The sequence below is a fragment of the Sander vitreus genome, chromosome 2 (assembly GCF_031162955.1).
Source record: "Sander vitreus isolate 19-12246 chromosome 2, sanVit1, whole genome shotgun sequence".
NCBI lineage: Eukaryota > Metazoa > Chordata > Actinopteri > Perciformes > Percidae > Sander > Sander vitreus.
The window spans coordinates 29,446,569-29,464,699 of NC_135856.1; the positions used below are offsets into that span (position 1 = coordinate 29,446,569).

Consider the following 18,131-nt stretch of genomic DNA (forward strand, 5'->3'; position numbering starts at 1 on the left):
TCACCGTGACTAGACAGCAGTCCTATAATGCCAATGACGATATTGAGGGAATTGTTGGATATAGGGAAGAAGTTTTTGGAGTCTGACATCTGACTCTTTTTTTTTTTTATGTTGTGATATAGGTCTTAAATGTCATTCATAATGGTCTTAAAACGTCTTAAATTGGACTTGGTGAAACCTGCAGAAACACTGGGTAGGCGACTGCTCTACCACCTGAGCCACAGCCGCATAACTATTTGTTAAAGCCACGGACGAAAATTGGAGGCAGTGCTGATAAATCAATAGTTTTTCATGATGTAATCTCACATACAGTGCACTCGGTTACCGTATACTTAATGAGTATCCCTCTGGAGACACCCTGGTGTTGGTAGGCGGCTACAGCCGCCCTATTGTAGTAAACTTAAATGAAAATAGGCAATGAAAAATATTTTTAGTGAACTGAAACAAATTAAAAACTAAACTAAAGCTATATTACCAGGTTAAAAAAAAAATGCAAATCATTTCAGTTGTGGGAAAAAACAAGGAGACTGCATGAATTTCCGTCGACTCTCATTGTGACATTGAACCACAGAAATTTAAACGGACTTGACATGAGGTGGCGCACAGATTAAACACTAAACATCATGGCTATTCTCCAACCGTGTATTTTGTATGTACTGTATGTGTCGCCACATACTTCGGAAATACCTGATTATACTTGGCCCTGACAAAAACAAACTAAAACTAAATATGTAAAAACCAAAACTAAACCTTTCTGAAAAACTGAAACTTAACTTAAACTAGCAAACACACTCTGAAAACTAACTGAAACCAAACTAATATGAAATCCAAAAGTCTAAACTGAAACTAAATAAAAACTAATTGAAAACTCTAAACTATTATACGTTTGCTGTGTGCTTGGTGAGACGATGGCTGATGCGTGATCCCTGATCTCCTTGTCAGTGAAGACTTCTACCTCCCGGCCCCGCGTACAGAAACTGTTATTTTCCACCAGGCGTGTCTGTGCTGCGTGCTGGCTGCACCGTGGTTTTGTTCCGGGGAATTGTCATTTGGTGAATTGACTGGATGCTCTCACTTCCTGTCCAGCTGTTTGAACGCCCCGCGGCTCGCGTGAAATTAGACCTGGCGGTGGAAAAAAGGGGTTAGAGGAAAGCCACAAACCAGCTGCAGACCAAGCCAGTGTCACTCCTAAACTGGACAATCTCTGGGAGTGTGTAGATGAGTCAGAATTCACTGACTTCAAATGAACGCCTGCCCCTCAGCAACACCAGAGCATTCTCCTGCTTATTAGCGTGGTGGCTGCCTGCCTCGCATCTGGTTCTGATAACTGGAGCAAGGACAAGGAGACTCTGCACAGCCTCACAGTAATCTCTCTGCTGGCCCAGTTGATGGTGGCAGGGTACAATTGGTGCAGATGAATCTGCCATACCCTACCAGCAGTGGTGGAAGAAGTATTCAGATCCTTTACTTAAAGTGCTCATACTATCATATTATAACCTGAAATACAATTTTCAGGTTCATAATTGTATTTAGAGATTGTACCAGAATAGGTTTATGTGGTTTAATTTTCAGAAAACACCATATATTTGTTGTACTGCACATTGCTGCAGCTCCTCTTTTCACCCTGTGTGTTGAGCTCTCTGTTTTAGCTACAGAGTGAGGCATCGCACTTCTGTTCCATCTTTGTTGGGCATCGCACATGTGCAGTAAGTACTGCTAGCTAGTCAGTTGCAGAGTATGAGGGAGTACCACGCTAGCAGCTAGGCGAGCATTATAACGTGTGTTACAAAGTGACGCACGTTTGTCATGGAAGTAAAGGCTGGACTACAACAGAGCTGTTTGGAGCAGTTTGTGAACAGTGTTTTCTGTTGGAGATGGTAAGTCCCTTTGGGGTGGACTTTGGGCTTTTTCACTTTGTAAACCTATAACATGCACACAAAAGATATATAACACAATAAAGGAAAGGGGGAAAGCCAAAAAGCACAATATGAGCACTTTAAGTAAAAATACTAATTCCACCCTGTAAAAAAAATACTCTGTTACAAGTAAAAGTCCTGCATTAAAAATGTTACTTGAGTAAAACTATGTAGGTATCATCAGGAAAATGTACTTAAAGTATTAAAATTAAAAGTACTCAATGCAGAAAAATCCTCACATTTTAGAAATCCAATCCAAACAGTTGTGTTCATATTGTCTAATCATTTCAGCTGGACTTGTAGGCCGTTATATTTTTGGGTACTTTAATTTATAATAAAACATTATATTTTATAAACTACATGTGTTTTGTGTGAAAATCTTAATTTGTAAAGTAACTAGTAACTAAAGCTGTCAGATGAATGTAGTGGAGTAAAAAGTACAATATTTCTCTCAGAAATGTAGCGGAGTAGAAGTGGAAACTGGCATGAAAAGAAAAAACTCAAGTACAGTACAAGTACCTCAACATTTGTACCATACAAGTACAGTACTTGACTAAATGTACTTAGTTACATTCCACCACTGCATACCAGGGATGTTGCCGGTGCCTTTGGCTATGCCATGGTTTTATTTATGGTCAGCATCAGAGTCTGTTTAGCGCAGAAGGATAAGGAAAATCTCCTGGGTCCGCCACTATCAAAGGACGGACTGTTTTTGCCACCCAGCACTTCCACTGATTACTCTTGTGTTTGCATTTATTATTTTTTGCCTCTCTCTGTCCTTAAAGGTACGGTTTAGTATGGAACACAATAACAGAAGAGAGCAGCACAAGATGCTGGCTAAGGTCTGCACACATCTTTGCAGCCTCCAACCTACTTCAGCACAGCCTGCTCCGTCAGCTTGTTGTGCATCTGGTTCTCTGAGCGCTGCCCCAGAGAGAAACAGTCACCCTGCTAACTCGGTCCTCGGGGTGTGCTGAGGAGGCGATGAAGAGAACCAGGGTGGCAGGTGGCAGTGGCTTCAGCAGACGCTGGCCAGGCTGGATGTGTTGGAATGTGCAGCGGCAAAATGGTCCTCACATAAACCAGCAGGCACCTGGACTATTGGACAGATCATCAGTTTTTCTTTCTTTTCTTTCTTTTTTTTCATTTAGAAGAAGTCTCCCAGCTAATCCTTGTACAGGCCGAAGTTGCAGAAACAGCTAGCTAGCTCATGTAATCCTTACCTAGCTACTGCGCATGTGCAAAGATGTTACAGAAGTTGAGATGCCTCACTCTGTAGCTAAAACAGAGACCTGACACAGGGTGAAAAGAGGAGCTGCAGCAATGTGCAGTACAACAAAAATATGGTGTTTTTTGAAAATTAAACCATAAACCTATCCTGATACAATCTCAAATTAAAAATTATGAACCTGAAAATGAGCATAATATGGGCACTTTAAGTTGCTGTGTTTATGGATGCCTCTCTCTTGATCATACCCTACCAGGTTGGGTATGATCAAGGTTGGTTTATTGTTTTATTGTTGATTAAGGATCCCCATAAGTCATCACCGTAATGAAGACTATTCTTCCTGGGGTCCAATACAAGACAAACATAAACAAATATTATAAAGCAAAATACATACTGTTATATAAGAACAATGAAAACATCCTGGATTTTATAAAAACAAAATGCACAGAAGCATGTTTTTCATGTTATGTTAAAACAACAAAACAGTAACGTGAAATCAAATATATAGTAAAATACAGCTTCTCTTAGTTTCTTTTTGAAGCTTGAAATATTTCCCATTTGGAATAAATGTGAGGGGAGGCTGTTCCAATAGGTTACAGCTCTAAACGTTACCGTTTTTTTAAGAGCATTGGTTCTGGGGATTGGCAGGGTAAAGCCGTAACCCACGGCCAGTCTAGTATCGTAAACATGTCTATCATTGGTAGGTAATAGCTGCAAGAACAGGCTGGTGGGTTGTACAAATATTCTTTCAAAATACTTGGTAGACGTTATCACCGTGGCGTCACTCGAACACAAAAAGTTGCAGTTGACTTCAATTGCAGATGTATGTGAAATCTGCAACTTGTCTATTTCTGTTGTCATTTTCAGCCGTAACTGTAACGTTTGAAGATATTTAGTTAAACACGGAGGTCCGACCTATCTGACGTTTCTGCTGTGACAGACTGACTGTTAGTTTGGGTGGTGTCATTTTCTTTAGTCTGTGGCCCAACAGGTAAATTAGCTCTCCAACCTAATGTTAGTCAAAGTGTTGACATATGAAAGCATCAAACATGCGTTTTAGATAAATGAGATGAGAGTATATTCAGTTGTTCCTCACCCATATTTGCTCAGCACTGTTAAATTGTATGTATGACGTATATATGTATGATATATATATATATATATATATATATATATATATATATAAGGAATATATACAAGGAATTCAAAGCATGTAATATGTTATACTGACTCATTTATTTATTATCATACAGTATCAGCTTTGATTAGTTGTTTGGTATATAATCAGTGAAAACAGGCTATTGCAATATGACAAAAAACACTAGAAATGCTTTACTCAGGGTATTAGGAAAATATTGCTAAAATGAATAATTAACCTATTTTTCACTTACAGAGCACAACCATGTTATGTGCACTGCGTCTACACCTAATGACAGCCTATAAACTACTGTCAACACATCCCCCAGACTCTCAAGTGTAACGTTAACTAAATAAAACTGTAACGTTACGTGATCAACAATTTCAATTCAATTTCAATTCAATTTTATTTATAGTATCAAATCATAACAGGAGTTATCTCAGGACACTTTACAGATAGAGTAGGTCTAGACCACACTCTATAATTTACATAGACCCAACAATTCCAGTGATTCCCCCAAGAGCATGCATAAGTGCATAAATGCGACAGTGGCGAGGAAAAACTCCCTTTTAGGAAGAAACCTCGGACAGATCCAGGCTCTTGGTAGGCGGTGTCTGACGGTGCCGGTTGGGGGTGTGATGGACAGTGACAATAATAGTCACAATAAAGATAATGACTACAAATAGTAGTTGTAGTGGTTCATGGTGTTGCAGGGCGCTACAGGGCACAGCAGGGCGTGGCAGGACGTGACACTGTCAATAAATAAAGCTGTAACTGGTTTGCAGCCGAGATTAATAATTAACACGGTGGCAGTGCATCGAGTCTTTTGAGGACGAGTCTCAAGTCAAGTCTGAAGTCAATGTGTGTGCGACTTAAGTGTGACTCGAGTCCGAGTCTCAAACTCGAATCCCCATCTCTGGGAAACATGAACATGAACCTACCATGGCTGACATTGATAATGTTGGTGCTGCAACAGTTCCAGCAATTAATAAGCAGTAAAAAGGTGTTGTTGTGACAACAAAGGGGAGCTGTGGGTGGAATTCACACTGTTTGCACATTGCTGGGAGCCTTCAGACACAAGATCTTTTACGTTTCAGGCCTGGAAAAAATGCTGCCATAACATCCAAACGTGGAACCCTGTAGATAAATTGAAATTGTTTCCTGACACCGCAAGCTTGTTTGAGAAGGTGAAAACGAGGCACAATTGCCAACACGAGACTATCCCATGCTAGGGGTGGTATTTGCTCGAGGGTCTTAGCAGACATCTTTCAGCGGCACATCTCTTGCAACGCAGTGGAAATCTTCTTCAGGCTGTAGTTAATTAACCGTAATCAGCTGTAGCACACTGAACAGCTTGAAAACGTACCTGCAAGATGAGTCAGTTTAAATGCTAATTAGCTCGTAAGCTAGGGTCAGCAGCAAGCAGACTCAAACACATACACAGGCCCCCTCCCCAGTCGGAGGCTCGCAGAGTAAAGCTGCAAAACCACCTTTTTCTTTCACTAATAACATGTTAACTTTTTTTAAGAAACAAATCGCACATCCAGAAATTCTTCTGTGCAGGTGCACTGGAAAATATCAGTTTGGAACAAAGGAAAAAATCCCCCACTCTGCTCTTGCTATAGCATCGCCGTTTATTTACAGAGAAGTAACGTTTCGGTCCCTCCGGACCTTCATCAAGAGTATTTTGAACAACAAACACAACCGGGCTTAAATACATTTTGCCCCTCCCATTCTGTGACCCCAGGTGTGGGACACTAGACAATCTCTTTTCAATGGGAGTATCTCTCAATCAACACACGCGTCACTTGTGCAACATTTCACATTCATACAGGCAATCGATATCTTAATTCAATTGCAATACCACATACAACTATTTCATATCCCCATCAGGATTATACAGTGTCATGACCTGGCTCACGAGCCGCTCAATGGTGTTTTAAGCCTCCAACGTCGCCTTCCAGGCGGCTATCCCTAATCTTAACCCTAAACATAACCATTGCCGCACTGCCTGGAAGGCAGTGCACAATTGTGTCCTTTGTAAGATGTTAGAAATATCTTTCAAAATCACTTTCCCATGATTTTTGACTGATGACTGAACAATAAGCACTGCAGTCAGATGGACGTGTGTGTGTGTGTGTGTGTGTGTGTGTGTGTGTGTGTGTGTGTGTGTGTGTGTGTGTGTGTGTGTGTGATTTGTCTCTGTAGCTAACTTCCACTGTAAGCCGTCGGTGCTGATGGTGGACGAGCTGCTGTCTGCGTACCCCCACCAGCTGTCTTTCTCCGAGGCCGGCATGAGGATCATGATCACCAGCCACTTCTCCCCCAGAACCCGCCTCACCATGGCCTCGCGCATGCTTATCAATGAGGTACATACACACTCAACTCTACATGCTCTCACATATTATTCTTTACGATCCTCATTGGGGCTGCAATATATTTTGGGTTTTTGTGTGGCATTTAAGGCATTTACTTGGCAGGACAGTTTAAGGCATGGAAGGGGAGAAGGAGGGGGAATGACATGCAGCAAAGGGCTCCAGGTTGTAATTGAACTCACGGCGCGTTCGGCGAGGACCGAGTCTCTGTATATGGGGCGCACGCTTTAACAGGTGAGCGCCCCATATATATCGTTTTTGTATCGTCATCGCGATATCAACCGGCGCAATAAAGACATGGCTAAAGGCTGCGACATATCGCGAAAGACACTCAGAGATGTTTTGTGTTAGTTGAAAGAAAATATCAGCAGAAAAAAAGAGAAGCGAATTAACTAGAAAATAGTCACGTTTAAACGTTTCAAACCGATAATCAAAATAGTTTAGGCGAATAATTTAATTGTCAATTAATCAATTCATCTTTGCAGCTCTATTAATGCCTTCACAAAACTGGTAAATGCACATTCAAATGTCATTCTTTTTCTAGTGGTGCCTTTTATGTTCAATTCAATGTTCAATTTGTTCAATAAAAGAATGTTGGAAATGATTCCCTTTCATTTGTTTTAAGTTCAACAAGCAATTTGTTGTATTTTAGCAGAATACTGAAAGCAGCAGAAATGCAGAACTGAGTACACTTTAATATCTGTTTATTTATCGCACTTAATATCGTTATGGCTATATTCAACAACATTATCGCATATTTTCCTCATATGCAGCCCTCATAGAGCTGTTTGTTTTCATCTGTGTATGTATGTGTATGCATATGTATGTGTATATATTCACTCTTTTATATACAAACATATCTGTACATAGTAGTCTTATGTTTATGTTTATCTTGTTCAACTTTGTTGATTTTGTTTTATGCAGAGCTGCAGCGATTAGTCAACTAATCGATAAGTCGATCAACAGAAAAACATTCGCTAAACTATTTTGATAATCAATTTATTGTTGGCTGACAAAATTGCCGAAAATGCTGTTTTCACTCTCTCAAATATTTCCTGCTCTTTTCTGTTTAAATATTATATCATATTAAACTTAACATCTTTGGGTTTTGAACAAAACAAGACATTTAAAGACATTAACTTGGACTTTGAGAAACTGGGATGGTCATTTTTCACTATTTTCTGACATTTTTGTAGACCAAACGATTAATTGAGGAAATAATCGGTAGATTCATTTATAATGAAAATAATTGTTAGTTGCAGCCCTGGTTTTTAGCCGTATGTCTATTTTTGTGTTCTTTAGAGAGCATTGAAAAGCCAGAGTCAGGTTTCCTGTATGTGTTTACACTTCTTTGGCCATTAAATCTGATTCTGATATGTGTGCACACTGTGTTCGACGCTATGTTGAGTTATGTGGTTTTACATGCTACAGTCTATTTCAAATTGGGAAAAGTTGAAAAGCAACAAAGCTACCCTCAAGTTACTTTCAAAAAAATCCCTTCCAACGCAGAGTCTTAGCATGAATACAAACTAAATAACCCTGTCTGGGTTCCACAGAAGAGGGAGTGAAATGAATGTTAATTTTCTTTCGGATATTACAGCCAACATTTTCTCTCAAGCACCTGTCTGCTGCAGACTACAGTCTGGATGTAAATCCAAAGCAAACAACCACATTTGGACTGAAAGAAGAGAAAACAACATTAAAGGGTAACTTTGTTTTTTTTCAACCTGGACCCTATTTTCCTGTGTTTTTGTGTCTAAGTGTCTGATGGGAACAACAATCTTTGACATTGGTCCAGTATTAAGCAAGATCGCTGCAGTCAGCAGTGGCGAAACAAGCTACAATGTAAGTTAATGGGGCAATTGTCCAGCTTGTATTTACCTTCACAAAAGTGCTGGTTTTGCCACTGACAGGCTCAGATTAATATTCTAAGTGTCTGACAACATTATGGAAAGGATTTCTAAGGAGGTGGACCTTTCTGTTAAAGAGTAAGATCCTTTTTTGAAACATAAAAACATCTGTGATATTGTGTTCGCTAAACCCACCAGACTCCATGTAAATAAACTTTTGTATTGTATTTTGTATTTTAGCATCGTAAAATACACTTCATTCAAAGTCGACAGAAACAAAATAAAACTTCTTTCCACTTTTTCAATCATCACAACTCTAGTTTTGGTTGAAATGAACACATCGTTTACCAATTTACATGTGAAAATATGTTGGCTCTATACACGCTAAAATTATTGCTTTTTTAAATGGAGTCTGGTGGGTTTAGCGCTAGCGACATCAGAGCAGAAAGGTCTTAAAAAGGTTTTAAAACGGCCTATCTCTGAAGGGATCCTTTCCATAATGTTATTGCCTTTCAGTGGCAAAAAAAGCAATTTAAGTGGACCAAATTGATGATGCACATTTGCCCCATAGGGTAACATTGCATCCCGGTCTGTGGCTGCCGGTCACAGGGTTCTCGCTCAATACTGGAGCAATGTCAAGGATTGTTGTTGCTATCAGTCACTTACACACAAAAACATAGGATAATAGGGTCCAGGTGGAAAAAACACGAAATTACCCTTTAACTAGTTAACTAGGATTAAAAAAGGATCTGACACACTACCATTCATGTTACGCAACAGCAATACAAAATGTCCAAATGTATTAATGGAACTATTGTAGTCAAAGCTTAATGTTGTGTGTAATAATGTTCCATAATCCCTTCCAGAGACAGAGACTGATCAACACCACGGAGACCCGAGTCAACCGCATCACTAACGGCGACTCTGACTCGGCGGCCAGGGCTCAGGGGAGGCGAGGCTTAGAGAATGGGATGGGCGGAGCTGAGCAGGGTCTGAACGGGAGGAGTCGACTTCAGCTGCTGGAGTCTGGGAACGAGACGGAGAACGAAAACGAGGACAATGAAAACAATGAGAACGACGAGGAAGGAGAGGTAGAAGACAACAGCAATGGCCCCCTGGTGCCTTTCAAAGTGCCAGGTACAGCACAGCTGATATGTTGAAATCAAATGATCCCTAGCAAGAAATGTTTTCTTTCTTTTTTTGTTGTAAATATGTTTATTGCAGATCAACATTGGGTACAGACTGCACTGGTTCATATAAGCAATATTATTTTTTTATTCATACAATTACAACAATACAACAGCAACCAAGAACATATACGATTGTAATTATTTGGCAGATTCTAAATACATCAATGGTGAGGCACAGTAGCAAATAGCAAGACTTATGTTAACAGACTAAAGAGCAAACCCAGAGTCAAAAGAGGAAAGAAAAATGTCCTTTGCAACTACCACTATTACAGTATTAATATACAGTATGTGACCCCCCCTCATCCCACACTTTCTACCCTCAGCCCCCTTAAATGTTTCAAAACTGGTCCCCATGCCCTATCAAACACAGTCCTCCTCCCTGTATTCGTGAACCTAAAGCCTCTCCAGATGGAGGACCTCGCCCAGTTCTCTCAGCCACATCTCAAATGAAGGCACAGCATCAGACGTTTATATACCTTTTTTTTAGCCAGTACAGTACCCAGATACACTGGACATTTGTCCCGGCCAGAGTTCAAAGCAGTGTCATTTGTAGACCCCAGAATGGCCACAAGGGTGTTGGGCTCCCATTGCTCGTTAATGGCTTTTGAGTAGTAATCAGATACAGAAGACCAGAATGAGTGGAGGTTAGGGCATGTCCAAAGTTGGAAGAAATGTTTGTTGTTGGTGCAATGTATCACTGAAGCCATCATGCTATCTGCTATCTTTGTCCTTCTCCCTCCAGCTGGAGCGTGTAACAAGCTGAAGTGGCTAGTAATGTGGCCGCTGTCTCTGCTTCTGTTCCTCACCGTGCCCAACTGTGCCAAGCGGCGCTGGGAGAGGTGGTTCATGGTCTCCTTCTTCACCGCCACCATGTGGATCGCCGGCCTCTCCTACATCATGGTCTGGATGGTCAGTCCAGTCGCTCTCACTCACAAACACTAACAAATTGCACTTACATGTCACAGTTGCATGTGGCTCTTTGTAGTTTAGTTTAAAGCTACTACTACATTACTTCCCTAGAAATAGACCTTTTTCCAGAAATAAGGCAACAGAGTGTTATAATGAATCAAGAATATAACATCTGAGACTGCATGAAAATAGTTCTGGTTGATTGTTAAAGCTTTAGTGCATAACTTTTTGATATTAATGAACGTCCGTTTCATTCAAGCCATTGCCAAATGAGTCGCTATGAAGCTAATTAAGACTATCAGCTCCACACAACTCTCTCTGGATTTCTCAGTGTGGCTGTGTTCAGAAGATTGTGTCGTCTGACAACTTTCCTGCGCAGAAACTCGAGTGAAGATAATTACCTCTTCTGAAGAGTCCATTATGTTTTTTTAATCATCCGTGTCTTCCTTGGCTACTAGCAACTGTGTGGAGGAGGGGTGGTGGCGTGCGTGGTCATGGAAGGCTTGTATCATGCCGACAGTGGTAGTCTTTATTTGATTAACTGTTCTGCTGAACTATATATGCAGGGCTTAAAGTATTCCGGCACCGTGCCGGATCTCCGGCGTGCGGCTGTGAGGAAAAAAAAATTTGGGAACTTATATGCGGTTTATTATTTTCGAGTCAATTGATTTCACCTACCAATCATATGAGAGGAACGCAGCTCTAAGTAACGCAAGGCTTAAAGTACTCGGGCCTGGTGCCGGATTTCTGGCGTTTGACTATTTTAGAAAAATAAATACATTAAAAAGTCCACATGGGATTTGTTTTGATGCGCTGGGTTTAACCAATCATAGAACTTCCACCTACCAATGAAACTAGTTCTAGCCAATCAGATGCAAAGTAGGGCGGGTCTTTGCCGAAATGTGAGAGTGCGGTGCCGGTGGTGTGGTCTCAGTGGTAACGCGGCTAAAAAAAAATGGAGGCAAAGTTTATCAAACTTGGAGCATGTAGACAGACAGCTTTAGTTGAGAAAGTAGTTAAAAACAAATGGCGCTGGGCATGAATAGAGGACAAGAGGAAAAGGGTGGAGACGGGGAGCTGTTTAGCACTTGGTGCCTCAAATTGAGGGAGCCGGGTGCTTGCTTCTACAGCGCATGTTCAAGGAAGACACTGTACGGCAGCTGTGGTAAGAGTGCTTGCTAGTCATTAGATGCTAGTCACAAAGCTTCGATCCGTGCACTCTGTCATACGAGTATGTTACCGTCAACGACGGCTACCGCTACCACTGCGACTGTTACAAACAATCCGTGTGTGCACGTTCATAGCGGAGCACGATTTGTCATTAACGATGGCCACTGTGTAAAAGCTATCTGAAGCCCAAACTGCCTTGACAAAGCTGTCTGTTTGGAATCAGCATGGCAGTTATTTAAACATAATGATTCATTGTAGGATTATGATATTATTGCAATATGTAAATCCACATTGACTCTTAATTTAACATATGGTTGGAAGAAGTGAAAATTGATCCAAAACTTTTTAGTTTTGAAAAATTATGACTTTTATTATTGTGTAATGTCAGAAGGACTTTAACTGTTTTGCCAGTCAAATTCACTTTACTGAGTGCATATTGAAATATTACACTATGAACCCCCTTGAAAAATGAACTTTGAAAAAAAGTTTCAAGCTCAGGTTTTTTTTTCACTTTAAGCCCTGTGTATATATATATATATATATATATATAAAAGAGTATATGTTTTTTTTCAGGTGACTGTGATCGGCTTCACTTTGGGCATTCCAGACGTTATCATGGGCATCACCTTCCTAGCAGCAGGCACCAGCGTCCCAGACTGCATGGCTAGTGTTATAGTCGCACGGCAAGGTACACACACACACACACACACACACACACACACACACACACACACAGTGAAAAAGCCCAAAGTCCACCCAAAAGGGACTTACCATCTCCAACAGAAAACACTGTTCACAAACTGCTCCAAACAGCTCTGTTGTAGTCCAGCCTTTACTTCCGTGACGAACGTGCGTCACTTTGTAACACACGTTATAATGCTCGCCTAGCTGCTAGCGTGGTACTCCCTCATACTCTGCTTCTGACTGGCTAGTAGTCCTTACCTAGCTACTGCACATGTGCGACTCCCAACAAAGATGGAACAGAAGTGCGAGGCCTCAATCTGTAGCTAAAACAGAGAGCTCAACACACAGGGTGAAAAGAGGAGCTGCAGCAATGTGCAGTACAACAACAGAGTGAGGCCTCTCAACTTCTGTAAGATCTTTGTTGTCAGTCGCGCATGCGCAGTAGCTAGGTAAGGATTACATGAACTAGCTAGATCCAAACAGTTGTGTGTTTAATGAGCTAATCATATCAGCTGGACTTTTTAATAATTTTAATAAAACATCACATTTTATAAACTACACGTGTTTTGTGTGCAGAAATTGTAATTTGTAAAATAACTAGTAACTAAAGCTGTCAGATGAATGTAGTGGAGTAAAAAGTACAATATTTCTCTCAGAAATGTAGCAGAGTAGAAGTGGAAACTGGCATGAAAAGAAAAGACTCAAGTACAGTACAAGTACCTCAACATTTGTAATTAAGTACAGTACTTGAGTAAATGTACTTAGTTACATTCCACCATTGAGACACACACACACACACACACGTGCAGGAGGTAGAAATCACTATTTGTGTTGGGTGAAACAAAGCTGGAATGCTGTTAAGAGGAATGGCGTGACTCAGCACAATATTGCTTGTCACAATTGACTTGTCCCCTGTCTGTATACAGACCTTGACAGTGTTTCTCTCCCTGCATCAGGTCTGGGAGACATGGCCATCTCCAACTCCATAGGCAGTAATGTGTTTGACATCCTGGTGGGCCTGGGCCTGCCCTGGACCCTGCAGACACTCTGCATCGACTACGGCTCCAACGTGAGTGCTTCTCAGCTCCGCCACACGACATTCTGCTGGACGTATACTCTTTAATGATAATCTTTGTTTATAGAGCACTTTTCAAAATCCAATTCAAAACAGTATGCAAAACACAGAACTTACAACATGAACACATCCCCTCCCCACCCCCCAAACACTCCCATTCGTTAAAAACATCAGGGGCCTCATTTATCAACAGTGCGTAGAAAAGGTTCTAAATTCTGTCTCAAGTACAAAAAAATCTGTATTTATCAAACGTGCGCAAGCCAATTGTACGCACATCATCAAGTAATCAATCTTTTTTTAAAGATTATTTTTTGGGCATTTTAGACCTTTTATTTATAGGACAGCTGAAGACATGAAAGGGGTGAGAGAGGGGGGGGAATGACATGAAGCAAAGGGCCACCAGTTGGAGTCGAATCCACGGCCGCTGCGTCGAAGAGTAAACCTCTGTATGTGCTACCCACGTGCCCAGTAAGTAATCTTGATAAATCCCATCTGTTCTAAACCACAATCCTCGTTCACGCTTAGGTCCATTTGCATTCAGAAATGCAAATCACACAAATGTGTTTTTTGTAATAATGGCAAAGAGAGCAAAGAAGAGGAACTTCTCAAACACAGACATGGAGAGGTTGAATCCAACCAACAAATATAGTTTGGTTCACTCAGTACACGAAAATTTACAAAGAAAAGAACAAAAGCTGCATGGGAGAAGGTCACCAATCCAGTTAATTCCGGAAAAAACTCTCCCAGGAAAAAAAAAAAGGGTGTGACGTTAAAATATCGTCTGTGCGTAAGTACGGTTGATAAATGATTTAAAACAAAATCAATACAAACTATGGGGTGTGTTGAAACCTGTACAGTGTAGGTAAGAATAGGAACAACATTGAAAAGAATAAAAGACCGTTCAAAGGAGGTTTAAGCTCAAGTAAAAGCAGGAAAGGCTCCCTGATAAAAGTATGTTTTAAGAAGGGCCTTAAAGGAGACACTGGACTCAGCTGACCTGATATCTTCGGGCAGATGGTTCCAGAGCCTCGGGGCCGTGATTGCAGACGCTCTGTCTCCTTTAGTTCTCAGCCGGGCCTCTGGCACAGACAAAAAACCTACGCCCGAGGATCTCAAAGTACGTACCGTCGGGGTGCAATTTCCAGGGGGGATGCGTGGGATTTCCCCCTTTCTGGTCTACATATCCCTGCCTCTGCTGAATTATTTTTACCCCCGGTGGGGACAAAATGTCAACACCCCTCCCCTTCCCCCCCCACCCCCCAAGTGATCAATGCTACTTCACCAATAGACCATATAATATATACCTAAAATAGAAGTATTTTATAAGTAAAGGGCTGTAACGTGAACAGTCTATAGTGCCATAGAACGATATAATACGAGCAGCAGTTGTATTTAGTTGTATTTAGCTGCTATAGTGCTCCGGGATGCCGGCTACCAGCGGCACTACCAGATGACACACCCAGCATGCCGTGTGTATGGTACCAGGAGGACAGAGAGCAGGGTGTGAGGCCATGAAGGGCCCTAAAAGTGATCAGTAAAATCTTAAAATCTATTCTAAAACATACTGGGACTGAAACCAGAAGAGAACAGAGCTGTGTTCATAAAGGACGGGAACAATAGTAATAATAATGTAATATTCAGTGCAGACCAGTGCAGTGAGGGAGCTGTGCACAAATGCACCCACAGCTGATTACTTTTCATAAGTCATTTGGAATAGGTGTAATAAAAGTCATAAATACAGGACGTGATTCTGTGTGTGTCAGGACAGAGCAAGAGTCTCTATCCTATTTTGTTTGGACGGACTTTTTTTTAAAAGGAATGCTGACACTATATCTTCTGTGACAAAATAGTGTAATCTCTGTGTTTGTCTCCTCAGATCTATCTTAACAGCAGAGGACTCATATTCTCTGTTGGACTCCTGCTAGCCTCAGTATTCGTCACAGTGAGTACCAGATTTGTACAATTTACTGAATTGGGCTGTCCTGGCGACTCTGGGAGGCTTAAGCACATAAATCCAACATCTTTGTAGTTTTTTTTTTTTTCCTAAATATATTTATTGGCATTTTTTTTACAACAAACAAACAAAGGAACAGCTTAGACAAGACATGACCAAATGAGAGGGTAACAGTAGAAAATACAAATTAAGATAACAGACATTACATTACTTCCATCTCCTGCCCTTCCAACCTACCTTTTTTATTTGTCTACATATTTTCATATGTAGACAAATAAAAAAGGTTACAAGATCGCTATTTTTTTTTTACCAAGGGGGGAACAATGATGGGCTAGACTGGATTAGGAAACCCTTGTAATATGTAAGATGACTCCAAGTAAGGATCCCAGACTTTATACAGTAGAATATTTTCATTGGGAATACACTCCATTACAAGATTGTGCCAAAAAGCAACAAAAACAATTCCTAGCGGCAAAAGTCAGTAGACCGAATAGCCTTTTTTTGTTGACATTGATGATGAGAACATCTTGAAAGCCAAGTAGGAAGCACATAATAGATCTAACACTATTGGAGCACCAACGATAACACACAATGCTAGACCAGGAGCTTTGTAGCTTCACACGTGACCAGAAACAATGGATGAAACTGCCAGTCTCAGTAACATTTACAGCGGAGCGGAGACACATTAGGATCCATCTTGTTTCAGCAGGTGTAACACGCACGCAATGTATAATATCTTTGTAGTTTTCAATCCAACCATAGGTATCAATTTAAAATAGGTATGATATCTCTATCAACTTCCAGGATTCCGACATTTTGACTTTAATCACAAGGCTGATACAGTTGTGTGCTATGGACAAGCGCAGAGTCAGCCTACTGTGGTGCCAGATCCCTATACATGAAGTCCCGCATGTAGATAGGAAATCTAGCCAACGATGATGGAGACAACATGATGAATTGAGAGAAATCTGTCAACAGTGTGTTGAGAGAAATGACAAAAGGAAACGCAGTTCAGCCAACTCGTGTGGAATGGATGATGATTTGAATGTAGCATATGTACAGCAATGAAGTGAAAAGAGGAGCTGCAGCAATGTACATTACAACAAAAATATGGTGTTTCTTGAAAATTAAACCATGTAAACCTTTTCAGGGACAACCTCTAAATACAATACCTGAAAATGAGCATAATATGAGCACTTTAAACTAATTCCTCCTCTCCTGTCTGCAGGTTCTCGGTGTCCATTTGAACAAATGGACTCTGGACAGGCGACTGGGCTTGGCCTGCCTCGTCCTGTATGCCATCTTTCTATGCTTCTCCATCCTCATCGAGTTCAATGTCTTCATCTTCGTCAACCTCCCTATGTGCCGAGACATCCACTGACCTTCCCCTTCCTCTTCTTCTCCGTCTTCTTCTTCTTCCTCTGGTCGAAGGAAGAAAACCCCTCTCCCGGCTTCCAGTTTCTCGGCGCCTTGAAACCAAGTCCTATCTTTTTAAATTTTTTTCAACTAGAAAATAGAGCACTATATGAGTTATCTTTGGTGCAATACACACAAGAAAGAAGACACCGGAAGTTGTTTTTTTTGGTTGGGGGGGGGGGCCGGACAGGAGGCGTGAAAAAGAAAGTCCCAGCAGCAGAGATTGCTGCCAATCGTCGAATGAACCGAAAGGTTGGCTAGAGTGAACTGAACTGTATTTACACCAACAGTTAGGCTACTGTTGGTGAAGAAGCTGCTACTGTAACTGACTGAGAGAAGTCCTGCGCTAACAGAGAGTTTTAGCTGGAATGTTTGTTACTCTTTGTACAAGTTTGGATATAAGCACACCATTAAGGTACTTTTAGGTAAAAAAAAAAAAATGTATTTCTGTGTATATATTTGAGGATTATATAAGTACTTATATTAGCTGATATATGGGATTCTCTTATGCACAACTGGATCCGTCTTGCCGAGCTGAATGATCCGATGACAGTGACAATATTATGTGTTTTACTTTAGTGATTTGGTGTGCCAGTTATTCACTCCAAATGCTTCAAGATGTCTCCCATGCGCGGTAGCAGCCGACACAGCATGCTGTACCAGCCACAAGTCGACTCTAGCTTTGCACTTTGACAGGCAGAATCTAGATTGTTAACACTATTCACACAGTTTCTTCTCGTTTGTCTCTCTACAGGCATATCCGAGTACATGTGGGCTTTATTTATTACTCTGTAATAAAACCCACATGTGAACGGGGTGTGCCTGGAACTGACATCCAGCACTGTCACTTTATTGATTAGAGATCTTATTCTATCATTGCAAAGCGTCTATAGGTACTCAAAACATATAACTACTGAATTTAAAGTTCCCTCTAGACGGTAGACCTCTTGTACATAATGAAGAATTAGTTTTTAGTCTCAGAGTTGAGTATAACATTATTACTTCTTAAAGCCAAAAGTATTTTTAGAATAGGAGTAAGAGTCTTAGATGTGGACTTTTGAGCATCAGCTTGAGTGCACAGTAAGTGTGTGTGTTGGTGTGCGCGTGCGTGCGTGCGTGCGTGCGTGCGCGCGCGTGCGTGCGTGTGTGTGTGTGTGTGTGTGTGTGTGTGTGTGTCACAGTCTCGAGGGGAACCAAGGACACCACTGTTACTGGGAAGACATAAT

At 41.0% G+C, this 18,131-nt stretch overlaps 1 protein-coding gene across 1 annotated transcript in view; it reads left to right on the plus strand.

Moving 5' to 3' along the window:
• The window catches only part of LOC144527079 (sodium/potassium/calcium exchanger 3-like), an 88,225-nt gene extending 70,185 nt beyond the window's left edge, over positions 1 to 18,040 (plus strand). The window contains exons 11-17 of the mRNA XM_078264952.1: positions 6,491 to 6,651; positions 9,374 to 9,644; positions 10,440 to 10,606; positions 12,350 to 12,464; positions 13,417 to 13,529; positions 15,412 to 15,477; positions 16,718 to 18,040. Coding sequence (XP_078121078.1) covers positions 6,491 to 6,651; positions 9,374 to 9,644; positions 10,440 to 10,606; positions 12,350 to 12,464; positions 13,417 to 13,529; positions 15,412 to 15,477; positions 16,718 to 16,870 — 1,046 coding nt within the window. The 3' untranslated portion in view covers positions 16,871 to 18,040. The remainder of the gene's footprint in view (positions 1 to 6,490; positions 6,652 to 9,373; positions 9,645 to 10,439; positions 10,607 to 12,349; positions 12,465 to 13,416; positions 13,530 to 15,411; positions 15,478 to 16,717) is intronic.
• The last annotated feature ends 91 nt before the right edge of the window (positions 18,041 to 18,131 follow it).